Below are 16,460 nucleotides of genomic sequence, written 5' to 3' on the forward strand. Positions count from 1 at the left end.
TTTTTATACAGTCCTCCGCTGAGAGTGGAGAGCGACCATAGTGCTCCCGCTTCTCTGTTGCCTCATCAGGTATTCATGTTCATGTCTCCGGTCGGTTGAATAGGTTCTTGAGGTAAAACAATGTGGTGATTGCTTGATCCGGAGAGGGTTTTAGAAATGGTAAACTTGGCCGGAACAGATAAGATATCCATCTAGTCTTGATCACTGGGTCGTTAGCAAGTCCATCTCTGGGGGAGACACGGTCTATCTTATCATCTCTTCCATTCACTGAGTTAATGGTTGTCTTGAGGCTTTTCCTGGCAGACACCCTCCCTGTCTCTCAACCCTCGTGTCCTCCTCTCACAGTTCAGTTTTTAACCCCAAATACACTTTATATTTTACAGAGCTTAATTCAGACCGAACGCGAATTAACTTTATATTACATATCACAATACCGAACATGAATTAACTTTAGGTCACATATCACAGGGGGTAATTGGATTTTGTAATGAAGGCAACTTTTCTGAACCTCAGAATTCTTTGGTTATAAGGATATTTCCAACAGCACTGAAGGACAGTGCTAGCTTGAAAATTAGCCAATAAATATATTCTAAGTATCAATTGTCAGTACAGTAATGTGCTGGCTTGAAAGCAAAACCAGTGAGAGACTCAAAAACAATTTAATAGGAAAAAAAAAAGTAAAATAAAATAAATGCAATAGTACAAAAGAACACTGACAGAGTCAGAATACAACCTGACACTGTGGTGGTAGCAGTCTAGATGAAGTGGTCTTGTTGAAGCAGTGATCCCGCAGAAAGGTCTGGTAGCTCTTGTCCTCTGGGAATCCAGTGGGTAAGGCTCCCTGTGCTGTCCCAAATCCCAGATTATATCCAGGTGGGAATGCTTGGCTCCTCCCCCTGGGCAGAGCATCTCACAATGGGCTGATATCATTTTATCAGTCTTGCAATGGGTCCTTGATTACCCATTAAACAGAGATAGCTCCCAGAGGGAGTTACCTATGAGTCATGCAGCAGGGCTTTGATGGGCCATTAACAGAAGACAGTCCGGAGGGAGGGGGCAAGAGAAACACTGCCCAACCTCATTTCTCATAAGAGTGATAGAATACATACTTTGGGCACATCTTACACTGTAACCTAGGACAAGTAAGTATGTGATGTCATGTAACAATATAAAAATAGATTAAACTTATATTGTCCTACAGCAGAAGATACAAATTCAATGGAAATATGAACTACAGTTACCAAATGACAACAATCTAAAAAATCAGACAAAATTATTAGCAAGATACTGGTGGAAATATTGAATTGGATAAATAGTCTCATTCTTCTTAGCCAATCCCAAATTTAGATATCTCTGATTTGATAACAGAACAATTTTTTAAAAATTTCAATTATTAGTGTTATGGACAGGAGATGTTCTGAACTATTGAAATCTGACCAAGCCAGGCACCTGCTAATATAGCCAATAAATATATTTCATCACTACAGTTGCAAAAACAAATACTGACTAGCAAAATGTGGTTAAGTGAAATGAAATAATTGAGAAATATTAATGACACACAGTCTGCTCCAGAGTTTGAGCAAAAGTGGATTTAACTGGATGAACTGGTGGAATTTGCTATCTTAACTGCAACAGCAAGATATATTTTATTCTAATTTAAACTGCATGACCTGGGAGCAATTCCTACTTCCTTGATTAGGGACTTCAGTCCTTACTGCCACATCACAGTGACATCTGTTCTGAATCAGCTCCCTCCTGTAACTTCATTTCCACTGAAAGAAAAACTAAACATGTGTGCATGAGCTGAACCACAGCTTTATGAAATTCATCTGTCCTTCATTCTACCCTTCCACTGCTCTTCATTTTCCTTCAGTAAGTCCCTTAACACTCACAGAAATACGTTACAGTCAACTATAAGTTACTCTATAACTAGAACTGACAAACAGAAAGGCAACTTGTTTAGATGCTGAATATTTGGACACAGTGAAGCACTGTCAAATCTTTCTTTGATTTATAGATCCCCTAAATTTTTCCACTGATGGAAAGAATACTGTGCAATACATATGATCTACTGACAGTAGACTCTTGTTCCAAATCCATTGGTGGGCCACAGGTGGAACAAAATCTCATCCCTGCATGGCAGGTTCCAGAGTAATTTACAATTAACCTGAGGAGTACACTGGACCTGCAGTGCTTGACAGCAATTTCACCATCACCTGCAGTTTCATGGAGAGTCAGATGTTTTCTTTTGGGGGCAAATCATTCAGTAGGAGGAAAGGAAAGTTAAGTTTAAATAATACGTGTGTTTTGAGTCTAATCCAAAGCACAGTGATTGTCAGAGGGAGCATTTGCCCACATACTCCTCTGCCAGCAAAGATAACTTTTATAAGAAGCAGTCATTTTAATGACTCAGAGTATAAATGGATAGCATGAGGTCATAAAGGTATTTCCTTTGCCTCCCCTGCAAATCTATGGCTCTTGCATGGCACAGCAGTACTTACTTAGAGCCAGACAGGCTGCTAACAGAGGTGCACTGCCATCCTCTATAACCCGCAGTGGCAAGACACAGTCTTATGTGAGAAAAGGTCTATTTAAAATTAATTGACATGTACTGAACCCAGCATTAATCCTGAGGCCAGGAAACATCTCAGGAGTCACACAGCTTCACAGGAAAGGTAATGGGTTCTCTGTCTTGTAGTGACATCAAACCCAGGCTGGATTTCACTGTGCATCCCAGAGTGATGTAAACATACACTTAAATTACAGGCAATGAAGTGTGGTATATTTAAAAAACACCAACTTCTAATTTAAATCTATGATTTAAAATTTAGAAACATCTTGCTGAAAGTAGACCTGAGTTTCTGCTTCCTATGAAATGATGTATTCCAAGCCCGGTGGAATTAACTATTTTAATTGAACTGAAGAACAAGTCGTGTGTACTATTTAAAAAAAAAAAAAATCTTTTTGACCCTGTTTGTGTATGTGCTATTAGAAGATGAGAGAAGAAAAAGTTGTGTAATTCCTTAGGACACATAACTGAGCCTTTCCCAGCTCAGGAGTACCTGGATGCTGTGATCTCAGTTTCCTCAGAGTATGACGGCATCCCAACCAAATTCCATTGCCATGCAGTGTTTTCAGCCTGTAGTATGAGATGACAGGTTTCTTCTAGCTTAAAAATTGCTATGAATTGCCTACGAGCAGAACAGCTGTTTGTTTTTTCAGTGGATGTGTTCATTCCTAAAGAACGTCTAAGAACTATAAATCCTCAACCACCTCATGATTGAACTATTGGAATGAGAGCCAACAGTCAGAAGCCAAATGCTTTCACTATGTACCATAAGTATTCTTTTCAGTAAAATAAACTCCACATATTTCATTACTTAGGCACAAAGGCTGAAAAAAATTCCAACATGAGAACAGCCCACTTCAGTAAATAATCACATTTTGGAAAAATGCAGGATAAATTTCATGATGGGCAAAGGTGTGTTGACTTTTAGACATTTTGTATAAGCAGCGGAATTACACCATTGGGTGTCAGAGGGATCTAAACTTGAATATGCCTCAGGGGACAGAGCCACTGTTATTTTTGGCCTTTGCTATCCCACCAGAAGACACGAACAATCCCTGCACTCCCAGAGCCCACTGGAGTAGCAGCTTGTGGCAGCAGTTACTGAACATGTTTAGCTGAGCTTGGAAAAACAAATCTCATCTGTTTGAGATCAGAGGAGCTGATTTTGACACCAATTATACAGTGCCCACTTTAGGAATTTATCCAACCTTTTAAAAGGCCTGACAAATGCAAGGAACAAATTTAAATCCCAACAAATACAAGGAGCAAAGAGAACTCACGCTCATAAACCCAGCCTTTCGGGATATTGTAGTACCTGGGAAGTATGTATTAGCAATTTAAAGAAACCAAAGTCTCAAATTAGAACTTTACTCCCCTTTTATTCCTGGATTACAGGAGTGCCAAGAGGCCAAGTTTAAGCAAGATTGTATTCATTGGGAGCTCTACTGACCCTCAAGTAAACAGGCTTTGAAATTGAAGAGTTAGCACCCTAAATTAAAATCAGCAGCAGAACAGAGGCAGCCAGCAAAGCCAGGGAAGGAGAGATACAAGTTATTTACATAAATCAGGAAGGAGTTAGTAAAACATAAAACAAGAAACATGTTTTATGTTCCCTGAAAGCAACAGGCAAAGCCAAGTCAAAACCGAAGTGGAATCCACCTTTGTTCAGCACTTTGAGATCTAAATGGGAGATCTAGGATAGAGGGGGGTTTCTTCAGAAAAAATGAGACTCACCATCTACAATCAATATTAAAAAATATCCATCACTGCCACCCTTCAGAAAAAAACCAAATGCTACTAACACCACAACCCCCCAAAAAATATCTTTTCTTTCAAGACAGACAAAACCATGTTGTTATTACCTTTAAAAGCTGAGTCACACCATGTGGACAGTTCTGGATTGCAGCAGACCACTGAAGAATGGGTATCCCTCCCAAAACTCTGAGATGGGATTTGACGGCTACGAACGGTAAATAATGTTTTTTGAGGTAGGTGAGTATAGGACAATGTTCAAGTTTATTATTTCATAGCTTGTTCAATATAAATTTTAGGTAAAATAACCCTGATTTATAACTACAAATTTTTTCCAATTTTCTACTTCTTAAAAGGGGTAGTCATAAATATGAATCTTTCCCTGAAAATAAAAGTCCTTTGTGAAAAGAAGTGTGGCACTGCCACAGATCCTACATTCACTCAAAGTATAAATTGAGACATTTTAAAGAGGAATTTTTAGTTTCCTAGGCGAGATTTTCCCTGTTGCTTTAAAAAGGGAAACTGTGAAAAACTTTCATCAGCTGGGTAATTTTTCTTCAAGACAAAAAATTCTTCCCTGTAAGGGTAGTGAGGCCCTGGAATAGGTTGACCAGAGAAGCTGTGGCTGCCCCATGATTCCTGGAAGTGTCCAAGGCCAGGCTGGACAGGGCTTGGAGCAACCTGGGATAGTGGAAGGTGTCCCTGCCCATGAGGGACATGAGATGAGCTTTGATGTTCCTTCCACCCAAACCATTCTGGGATTCTGTGATTTAATGAAAAGACTAAATAATTACCTGATAGCATGATTTTGGAAAGTTTGATGAAATTGAATTTCCCATTTATGCCTTTTCTTTTTTCAGCATTTGAAGTATTTTAAGACTCAGAACCTCTGTTAGTTTCATAGGCTTGCAAGAAGTCAGAGATGACATTTTAAACAAACATTCCTCCAAAGGTATTATTGAGCTAAAGAATTCTACCCATAATTTTTTTTCTTCTTTTGCTCCTGCTCATCCTACAGAGTCAGGAATATTAAATATTTTTTGTGTTTCTTAGATTAATTTGAAAGTCAGGTTTTCCAGCTCTATCTCAGAGCACATAGAAACCCTTTTTCCACTCCTGAAATGAAGTCTCTCTTACTTCAGCCTTGCTCTCTTGCTTTTTCTAAAAGACTAATGAAATAATTGAGTGATACAGTTTGGCTGCTGTTCAGCTGAACTCAGAGACACAGACAAAGAGTGCAAGTTTTCCCAAATTAAAGGAATATAAAGTACTTTTAGATTATACAAATAATCATCACTAGCTGTGTTTCCTGTCAGCTGCTGGATTCAAAGGCTTCTTTCCTCAGGAAGGTAAATTAAATTATGGAAGAGTAAGGCACTCTGACAGTTCCAACAAGCCAAAATTAATCTAAAATGATTTTGCTTTAATCAAGAATATTAGGCCCATAAGAGTGGTGTTGCTGTCCTATAGAATATGTCACAACATCCTCACTGCTCTCTGTTTCTGTCTGGAGAAAAAAAATCTTCGTCTGCAGCCTTAGAATCTGAACTGGAGCTTCAATTTTCCTCATCTGATTGTGAGCTTTGCACCCACAACCCCAGTACACTATAAAAGTTGTAGATGTTCAAAATCACAGGGGGAGGACTCCGTACAAAGCCACTGTGCTGTAAGAGCAAAGCACATTTTGGCAAGCTGAGTGTTCTGGTTTGCTAAGTAGGCGACATCTAAAAAGATTATTTTACATATTTACAAAGGACAAGCAGATATAAGCTAATAAGCCCCAATTCTGAAGAAAATCAAGATGGACCACACCAATTTGGAATCTGGCCAAAGCCCTAAATGTCATGTTGGTCTCACGAGTCTGTAACCATCTGAACTTTATGAATGCTGGGGCAGTACAAGCAAGTCCATGGAGCTCTGCCTAATAGATCTGGCCCTTTGATTACATTTATTTTCTCACAACCACTGCAAAACTCAATAACTACTCCATGCAATTTGGTAAGAGGGCGAGAAAAATCAGCATTCAAATGATCAAAGCATCACGTCACAGCTTTCCAGACAGAAATCCAGCAAGACATGGGCTGGCCAAATCTTGGCTGTGCATGAGATCACACCAGCAAGACTTGTGATAGAGTTTTTAGTCCAATCATTCTTAAGGAAAGCTCACAGGTTCCTGTGAATTCCAGCCTGTTTCTTTAGCTAATTGGACAAAGTACTTAAATTTACCTCATTAAACAAGTTTAATGTTCACCTCACAGTACTTACAGCTGAGCAGCAGGATAGTGCTCCTAAGCGTTGGCACTGCTTTTCCTATTTAAACTGTGCTAGGAAGATGCCTGGAGGGAAACCTGCTCCTCTGCCATGTTCCTGTTTTGGACAGGAGCAGGAAACCACCAAGAAAAGAAACAGGATGCTGCAGAAACAAGGTTTGAGACTTGATAGCTTGGGTTCCTCACTTTACTACTGCCTCTCTCTTCACACAAACCAGGCTCCATTCCCAGTCCCATTTTGTGTTCCTCTGCAAAACAGGCTTCCAAATCGAAGTGTAGGTGTTATAAATCATGATAAGGCTGTGGACTTAATTTTAATTTACATAACAGTTCAGGCAATAGACATAAACATGTAAATTGTATGGAGGAACATCACAGTGGTTTGAAGGCACATACGGGCACATGGTCAATCTTCCAGATAGATTTAGCAGCATCTGCTGCTACCTGTTCAGTGCAAGAGAAAAGCACAGCCTTCTCTTTACATATTCTTACATGTGCTTGGCTTTCAAACATGTGAACAGTGCACACAGGCCCAGCGTTTTTTTAAAGGGAAGAGAAAGGGATTCCACAGGGATTTAATGGATTGTATTAATTTTCAAACCAAGCCTATTTAATTATGGTGAGAAGGAAAAGGGCAAGAAGAATAAACAATACAGGCAATGGCAAGAAAAAAAATGACAATAAAATATGCTCACTCCCTTAAGCAACAGCCACCAGGATCAGCAACAGCCACATGACACAAATATTCCAAGTCACAGCAGAAGGGGAAGAGTATATTAAAATAAAAATCAGCTATACACTGCCTTTGACAACAAGCTTGAAAGAAGAACCAAAGGGAATCACACCTCATCCCTCTGATCCATAAGCAGCACCCCCATGACCCAGAGAAGCAGGGCAGCGGCAGTAGCACAGCCTCCCTCTGACACAGTGCTAAATGCTATAAGGCAAGAGTCAAAGTCCAATAAAATGCCCAGCTGCGGTGATCCAGATGAGAGCTCTTCTGGACCCTGTGTTAGTCTTGGCACTCTTGCAAATGCAACCAAAATGGAGAATGCTTCAATTCATGCTGAGCTCACAGCAGTACAGACTTATTTTAGCGTAAACACCTGCCCTACAGACCAGAGAATCACTTCAAGAGGAGTAGGAAGACAATTCAGCAGGATTTGTTTATGAAAGCAGAAGGAAGGACAGAGTTCCTACAGGAAAAAAAAAAGGACAGCATGTCTTTATGGGCTCTGGGATCCTCTCCCACTATGTGGCTCCAAGTTCTCTGCTGATGATAGTCCTGTGAGGAAAGAAGGGCACATCTCTTGGCTCTTACAGCTGGTGGAGGGTCTGTAAGAGCATGTGGCGAGCAAATGAACAGGAGTCAAGAGCACGGTTAGGTCTGTGGAAAGAAGGGAGAGAGAGATTTAAAATACTGAATTTAAGAATGGCTTTGTGTCTGCCTTTGGCTGAGCAAGTAAACACTATTTCCAATGCATTGGGAGACTATGCTCCAAAACCTACAAATTTTGCACTCAGTTATCTCTTCTAAAACATTCCATCACTGCTGCCCAGATGACTGCTTCCCATTCAGAGTCTGCTGTGGAAAACTCTTCTGACAGTCCAAGTCAGGAAGACAGTGGCCAAGAATCAGAACATTTCTTTCCGTAAGTATAAGCAATCTGCTACTGACTCATCTCTGCAGCTCAGAGTCTCATTTTGGGTAGAATGATGGAGGTAGAAACCCCCTTTCCTCTCTTCTGGCAATGGGTTTTTCCATAAAGTTTCACTGTTTAGAGCCCCAAAACACAGGAGATGATCCTGTGAGCACTCAAATCTTTTCTCACCAAGTCATCTGCTATCTATAATCCCATGGTGACTTTGGTCTTGGGACTTTTAAAGTCTTTAAAAGAGGCAGCAAAACCTCTTGCTACTCTTGCCTGAGGTCAAGTAACACCTGACTGGCTTTGCTGAGCTGATGCTGTTTAGGTTCTTTTTTCCCTATGTTCTCCGTAGTCTTCACACATGTATTTGCAGCTCTGTAGTCTATTGTATTAGCAACTAGTTTTCCCAGTACTTTTCCACAGCCCTTCCTTAAGCAGAAAGACAAAACAAATTCCAGAACGCCAAGCCTCAAGAAGTACAAGGCTCCGTGTTATCTTGGTTCTTCGTGGGAAACAAAGCTAAGAACAACTCTTCAAGATACATTTTCATGCACAAAGTACTAGTGCTGAAAGGGGCCTCCAGAGAAGAGGCTTGATCTAGGGGAGGAATTGCATCACCACTTGTGCTCCCAAATGGTGCTTTTTATCAATTATGATAATTTCCTAAAACCTATAAAATGTACTTTTACATTTAACTTCCCCTGGGCAGGGGGGGGGCGGGGGGGAGGGGCACGGTGGGGTGGGCAGGGTAGGCTTTTGTGGACATCTTTCCATAGCTGCTTCTCGAGGCCTTCAAATAAAGATTCCCTTTTATATTACTTCCTTACTAAAATTATCTCAAGTTTCATTTCCATTGAGAAAAAGGTAACAGGACCACCTTTCAGGGTGCCTTAAAAAACAGCCCACAGAACATGCAGAATGTCACCTGGCAATAGCTAAATCAGATTTACACAGAATAATCTGCTCCCTGAAATTAAACCATGGAAATACACTTACAGCACGGTTAACAGGAGGCTAAATTTCTCTAGTATTTCCATTGCCTCTCAGTAATGCATATTTGTTTCTGCAGGCTAATTGCTGGCTTAGTATCACTGAAACTTTTACCAGTCTCAATCCATCCATTAGGGAACTTCCTCTAAAGAATTTTAATCCAATGTTTTCCACTGTTCTGAGAATAGAAATTATAAATTATACCTCTCTACCAGCTCACCACAGCAAAATAACCTTCAACAATGAACAGCTCTGAAGCCTACTCAATTTGGGAAAGAAGAGGGAACTGACATAAAGAGTAGAATATCTAGGAAGGAGCAGAGATCACCTCCAGGTCTACAACACATGACCAATAGTTGCAGAGGTTGTTTGGTATAGCTCTCTGCTGCAGTTTAACAGAAGCACATCTTGGAGAAGACCTAACCCTTTTATTCCCCCCAAGAGCCATTCAGTGCCTCATACTGAACACAGTGTCACAGAATTACAGCTTGGAGTTTATCTTCAAAGTGGCTAGGAAAAACATTTCAGCCCTCATCTTTGGAAGAGGGCTGGGTCTTCCAAATGGGCAGCTGCCCATTTCTGGAAATGGAGAACCTGGATCATTGATGTAGATCACAGACAAGACCCCTCACCCCCTCTCGCAATGAAATCCTCCCTATTTGCTGTGGAGTTACCTGCCTGCCACTCTACGCTACAGACTGCTGAAAGAGATCAGTGATGTGATGCAATTCAACAGCAAAAAGCAACATTAAAAAAAAAAAATCCAGAAAACTAACCAAATACAAGCCCTATCACCTCTAGCAAGTCCTAAGTGGGCAAGCAGACATGCCTATACTTTCAGTATTGCTATCTAAAAAATTATGGAAAAGCACATGTGGATTCACAGCACCTTCTTGTCCAAAACACCCAAGTATGGCTTGACATCAGAGTAAGCTGGATGTAAGCAGAGTAAGATGGATGCTGTTTACAGTCTGTATCCATAATTCTGTAATTATTGAATAGAGAACACTGCCTACAACAACAAATTGTCACAAAAGGAAGGAACTAAGTGCCTATTCCAGAAGCCCCTTGCTGTGAAAGACAGCAGAGCTCTGGCCTAGGCAGCTACAAGAACTTTACAGCTCTAAAAGTCCAAAAGAGCTAACTGCAAACCAAAAGCAGGAAAAAGAAAATATATAGAAAATACCACAAAAATACATACCAGTTTCCTGCAAGTGAAGGAATCATAGGTTTGATAAAGTGGAATTATATTTGTTGCAGAAACAGAGGTCAGATGAGTTCTGTTTATTACTAGGTTAACCAGGTAGAGGTTTAACTTTTAGATTGCAATTTTACTATTGAATTCCAGTAAGAGACAAGGGATAGAGGTTAATGAGAAGCTGTGTGTTAGTTTTGGCTGGGATAATTTTCTTCACAGGAAGGGCTGTGTTTTGGATTTGTGCTGGAAGCAGTGCTAACAACACAGGGATGTTTCAGTTACTGCTGAGCAGGGCTCACACAGCATCAAGGTATTTTGTTTCTCACCCCACCAGCAAGTTGGCCAGGGGTGCACAAGAAGCCAGAAGGGACACAGCCAGGACAGCTGACACCAACTGTCCAAAGAGATATTCCACAGCCCATATCACCATGATTATCAGATAAAGCAGAAAGAAGAAGCTAGCTACGGTGGAGGTTTCCTGGAGATGGCGGAAGTGGTAAATTAATTCCTTGTTTTGCTTTGCTTGCAAACAGCTTTTGCTTTACCTATTAACCCATATTCACAGCAACCCCCAAGTCTGCTCACTTTCAGTCTTCCTCTTCTCTTCCCCCTCCTGCTGGGGTGAGAGTAAGTGGCTGTGTAGGACTAAACCACAACAGGCTGTTTTAACTGGACTGGGGAGTTCTTGAACTGTTTACATTTACCCATATACAGACTTAAGAGCTGTTGTCCTTGTTCCCTTAACTGAAAGCATTGTAAGAAATGCATATGTTCATTACAGAGAGATTGCTTGTATCTAGTGTGGACTAGTGCAACACAGGACAAAAGTTGCCCTATAAAATCACACCTTGCAACAAATTTGTAAAGCTGAAAACTTTAGCTCCAAGCATTTCACAGCACCAGGAACAGTGGAGGCTGGCCATTAGCACTGGTATATATCACAGGAAGGCAGGAAAACCTGCCTCCCACTGAGAGAGGCTCTCAGCTCTCATTCAGCTTCTACAGAACCTATGAGCAGTCTTATACTTCCAGCAAGAGACTCCCCTCTTCTTCTTATAGTGAGATGCTGGCTCCGGATTCAATGCAGTTTTTGGTGATGAATTCATGAAGACCAAAATTTTACTCTGTTTTGTCACATACAGCATCATTTACAGCTTTAAAAAAAAAAAAAAAACCATTTACTGGGAAAAGCCTACATGTACAGGAAGAAGGGAGATAAGTGTTTTCTGAACAAAACTTGTTAGGACACTCAGAATTAAGATGCTGCTCTCAGCACTGTTACCTGACATGCACAATTAGGACAGTCAAAGGCCCTGAACCAAAGTCTTTCTTCTGTGTTCTCAGCTTCCACCAATTTAAATTCCATTATGAGGGCTGGGGCTTGACCAACAAGCAAGAGTAAGGCAGGAGTGCAGGAAACAGCAGAAGTTCAGTGATATGTCTGGGTAATTTCACATGGCAAGTCCTGGTACTTCTGGCTTAAACCTGTAATGGTTGAGTTGGCAGTATATTTGTTCAGTTGGTAAAACACATAGTCACCAGCTTTTAAGTGCCTTAACCTGATCAACATAAAGAGAGGACATAGCAGGCAAAGAGTTCCACAAGAAGGGCCTCCAGTTAGCATATGCACATGTCTAAAATAAGATACTTTATTTTCCAAAACTGACTTGAGCATGGTTGGTGTTTATGGACACAAACTACTGCTACATTTCAGTTTTGACAGCTTCAGCCACACCATTACTTGGAAAAATTCTTTTCCCCATCACAACTGTCCAGCTTCCAAGCCCAGCAGAACCAAGAGAGACTACCAATATTTGACTGCATTCCTACTGTCCATGCTTCATACTGACCACAACTACCTGATGCCTCCACCTTTCACCAACAGCTAATAACCCTAAGCAGCTGCTGATAACCCATACCATGAAATTCAGGAAGGCTTAAGCCTCATTCCGGAACCTGCTAAAAAGCTGCTTTCACCCTACACGGCACATGGTCCATGCTGAGCCAGCCACTAAGCTCCAAATGGATTTCAGGCCTCTGCTGTTTTGCCTAAAGTGACATTTTTGGACTGTTTCAAATCTGAGAGTTGAACAGTAGCATGCAATCCTATTGTAAATCTGTTTAGTGTTTTTTTTCCCCCTAAACCTCATCATTGACACTGACTGAATTCAGTAGAGATATGGTTTCCATAGCCATTTAATACATTAAAAAAGCTAAAGCTGGTGGGTGCAGGGGTTGGTTCTATACCTACAGGGGAAGTAACAGTAGGGCAGTCAGTAAAAGCAGCCTCTTTAGTACTTATGCTCCTCATTTAGTTCTCAGAAAAATCACTAACTTTGTTGCTGTCACAGTAGGAAGTTTCATTTAAAAACAAACTTAGTCTTTGTGTTTTGCAGGTTTCATCTGCTGTGTTCAGTGTCACACAGCATGACAACTCTGGCAGAGCTCTGCTGACTCTCTTAACGCTGAATGACGACTTGGAGGTGCAAGTGTAGTTATATCCAGTGTATCCACAGCTCACTCAAGCAGCAGCTAGAAACCCAGCAGGTTTCCTTAAGCTCAGAACAGTTCTTCTGTGAGAGGCCTTAGTCTCTCCTTCAGAGCCACTTCCTTGCAAAGCCATCTTCCCACTTTTCCCTCTTTAGGATTTATTTTGTTAACTCTAAAGCTCACATACTGAAGTAAACAAGATAAAATAGAGGCCCATTAAGCTATTAACTCTCAATTTCAGAAGAGACATTTAGTGGGCTTTCCCAACAGCTTACATGTAGCTATTAACCCTCAAAGAGTTTCACAAGCTCCCACAAAGACTGCACGGCAAATACAATACTCACTTTGTAACAAAAGCTGTGAGAACTGGGACCAGGGATTTAGGGAAATAATCCTGCTGGACCATATGGTTCAAGGTCATAAGAATACCATAGAGACTTGGAACAGTTTTGATCTTCTCTTCACTCTGAGAAATGGACAAGAAATCAGACATCAGACAACTGGGATTTGATCTAACCCATTATAATTCACAGACAAGGAAATCTCTGCTGAATGAAGCGCTCCCACACTGGAGCAGAGAAAGCTGGTCACTAGATTAAGTACAAGACATAGGTAGCTAATTCCACAGTCTCCCAGCACCTGAAATAATGCATCAGGAACATTCTAGTACTTATCAACTGACAGCAGTACTAATAGGGAAAAGGAAGTAGTAAACCTGCAAGTGAAACAGCCAAATCTTCAGAGGCTCTGTGTCAAAGTGTTCTCCTGAGGAATTTCACCAGACTTCAGTCCATAAAGAATTCAGTTGCCTTAATTTTTATTGTATGATTCCGTAGCTCACTTTTATACCACCTCCAGCTCTTTGACAGGCTCCCTCCAGAATGTGATGCGTGCTCCCAGAACTTGTCTCACAGTTATGTACAAGATAAAGCCAACAGTCATTCCTTGCTTACATGATGCATAAGTTATTCTTACTTCTAATGTGATGCTACCCTACATATCCCCACTCTCACATTGTTTTCATTTATTTCTCTACTGGCATTTCAACAAAACACCTCATTCTGCAGACACGACATAGACCTGTGTTCCTGTTGTATGACCCTGGAGTTCACAGTATTAAGAATATCTGCTGCTCACACAGTTCCAGCTACATAGGACTGAAAATGGAGCATGCACCTTCTCCACATGTAGGGGACTGGTGATGAATTAGGCATCACAGATAACAATCAGCATTGTGCCTGCCCAGAAGCAAAGGTGAACCAGCAGACACCTGAGGAAGACATCAGCCTGCCTCCCAAGACCCCAACTCACAACTACCAGGAGGCATGGTAGTTAATTAGAATCCAAAGCAAGAGAAGGCGGGGAGTGGGCAGGTGGGAAGGTGTGGGATCAATGTGTATTTAAACCTGGACCTCGTCTTGACCAGGTATGCATATTTGGCAGAAATATCCCCTATGTGTCCCAGCTGGAATAAAATATACCCACTTTACAATTTCTAATTGTAAAGTGCTTATTCCGCAACACACTACTGACCCTCCATCAGTAAGTTTATTCCTTGCAACTAATTACTTAACACTAGCATTTAGCAGAGTCTCTAAAGCATGAAGATTAATGACATTGATCTGGCATGAGTAGCTGATACACACTTTTGAGACGTGCTCTCAAGAAATGCCCTAAAGGACCCCAATAACACTGACATGGCTGTGGACCTGACATTTCTAAGTCTGAAGAGATTTTAGCCTGTAGCAGTGCTAGCTGTTTCCCAAGGGAAAAGTTCTCAAGAAAGCTTCTTCTCAAAATAATCTTGGCAAAACAACTATCCTTTCCCAAAATAATCTTTCTCCAGGTGTTTTTTCCTGTTTCTCTAGTTTCACCAATGGGATTAGAGACGTGTCGTTCCTGTTCACCAATCATGTTAAGTCTGTATTGGAACACCTTATAAAGGTGGTAAGAATTAGATAATAAAGCCTTCTATACTCTTTGCCTTCTGAAATACTTGGAGGCTTTCATCTTCCTTTCATGTCCTACAGCAACATCTGGCTTTTATAGACACCATAGTACAGCAGCAGCATTATTGCCATACCTGACCCTACCTTCAGGGAATGACTGAGAATGCAGAGCACATTAAGCAGGAGATGTACAAAAACGTGACACATCTTTCATCCTAATGCAACCTTGCAATTTACAGATTCTGCTGTACCTGAAGACTTCCATTGTCTTTGGGCATCAGGCATGCCCAGGCATCCAGCAGCTTCCATGGCAACATAGTTACCCAAAATCCTGCCTTCAACAGCCTAAACAGACGATGATTTAACTCTCTTCTGCTTCCTCACCTTAAGTAGTCCCATGTGGACCAAGAGGTTTGTGATGAATGCATCTGAATTAAATGTGGCAGAACTGAAGGCTTTTTTCATCAAGGCATCTAAAAAGATAAGCACACTAGTTTAAGCAATACAGAAAAAGCAGATTTATGGATTTTGAGATTAAAATGGATCATATAGACACTCAGCTGTTAAATTAATTTTATTATATAGTATCTGGTAAGATTTCATTTGTGTCTGTAGCTATAAGCTCTTAAACACTAAGACAGCTAAAACCCCTTAAGTATAAAGGAAGAAAAAAAAATTTAAAAATCCAACAAAACACACAAAACCCACATAAGAATTCCCACACTGCCAAACTTCAGATGCAATACACTCCAGTCCTATGCACCATGAGATGCTCTGCTCAGTGCATTTGAACATGGATGCTATGCATATAAACATGAGCAGATGAACTAGAGCACCAAGAGCCTTGGCTTCTTAAAGGCCAGCAACAATTCACCTTTCATCTGAAACCACAAGGAATAAGAGAACACAAGGAAAGTTTGCTCAGCTGTTTTCTGGGCTCCCTCAGGAACAATACCATGCCACAAACAATGGGCAAACCAGTGCTTTAACCTCTCATGTGTACAAGGTGGGCAAGGCAACCCATTTTTGACCTCTGACAATTCTGTTCTCTTAGAATGGGCAGAATTCACTCAAGTGGCTGTAGAACAGTGCCAGACATTAACCAGGGCCCTCACTGTTAGCTGATGGCTGCTTTTATGGAAGGAAATTAATTGCCAGGTTCTACCTTTCCTGAAGAAGCAGGAATAAAGATAAATATGTACACAAACACGCTTGGGACAACAGTAATATCCTCCATTCCATTTTTCACTGGAGACAACACATAACAGGCACGAGCCAAGGTGCTCAAGCTCAGTGAGGTGCCAACTATTTTTCACGGACCAGACCAATAACCAACTGCAGAGAACTATTGTGCTACTGTTTGTAAAACAGTTTTGCCATGTTTATGAATTCCAAGCAAAAAAATTCCAAACTAGGGAAATGCACAGTACACCACCTTAAGTGGTCTTCAAAATAATTGATCCAATTCTTTTGTACAATGATAAGTAGTTCATGCGTGGGAGAACTGAACTGCTGGGGATGAAAAAAAAAATGAAAGGCAGTGGTCAGATGCCAAGGATTGTTTCAAAATTCCTATTTCCAAGCAAAACCATG

General features: G+C 40.9%; 1 protein-coding gene across 8 annotated transcripts in view; it reads right to left on the reverse strand.

Annotated features, from left to right (window-relative positions):
- Positions 1–390: 390 nt before the first annotated feature.
- Positions 391–16,460, reverse strand: part of RANGAP1 (Ran GTPase activating protein 1) — a 29,749-nt gene continuing 13,679 nt past the window's right edge. For 3 of the 8 annotated variants that reach the window (XM_040061584.2, XM_040061586.2, XM_040061585.2), the window contains 3 exons: positions 15,252–15,340; positions 13,263–13,384; positions 391–7,978 (listed from right to left, as the gene is read on the reverse strand). In XM_040061584.2, coding sequence (XP_039917518.1) covers positions 7,909–7,978; positions 13,263–13,384; positions 15,252–15,340 — 281 coding nt within the window. In that variant the 3' untranslated portion in view covers positions 391–7,908. Of the gene's footprint in view, positions 7,979–9,070; positions 11,583–11,710; positions 11,914–12,004; positions 13,105–13,262; positions 13,385–15,251; positions 15,341–16,460 lie in introns of those variants that run through there. The other 5 variants (XR_009207744.1, XR_009207743.1, XR_005700467.2 and 2 more) reach the window with 5 other exon arrangements.

Source organism: Hirundo rustica, chromosome 4 (assembly GCF_015227805.2).
Source record: "Hirundo rustica isolate bHirRus1 chromosome 4, bHirRus1.pri.v3, whole genome shotgun sequence".
NCBI classification, from domain to species: Eukaryota; Metazoa; Chordata; class Aves; order Passeriformes; family Hirundinidae; genus Hirundo; species Hirundo rustica.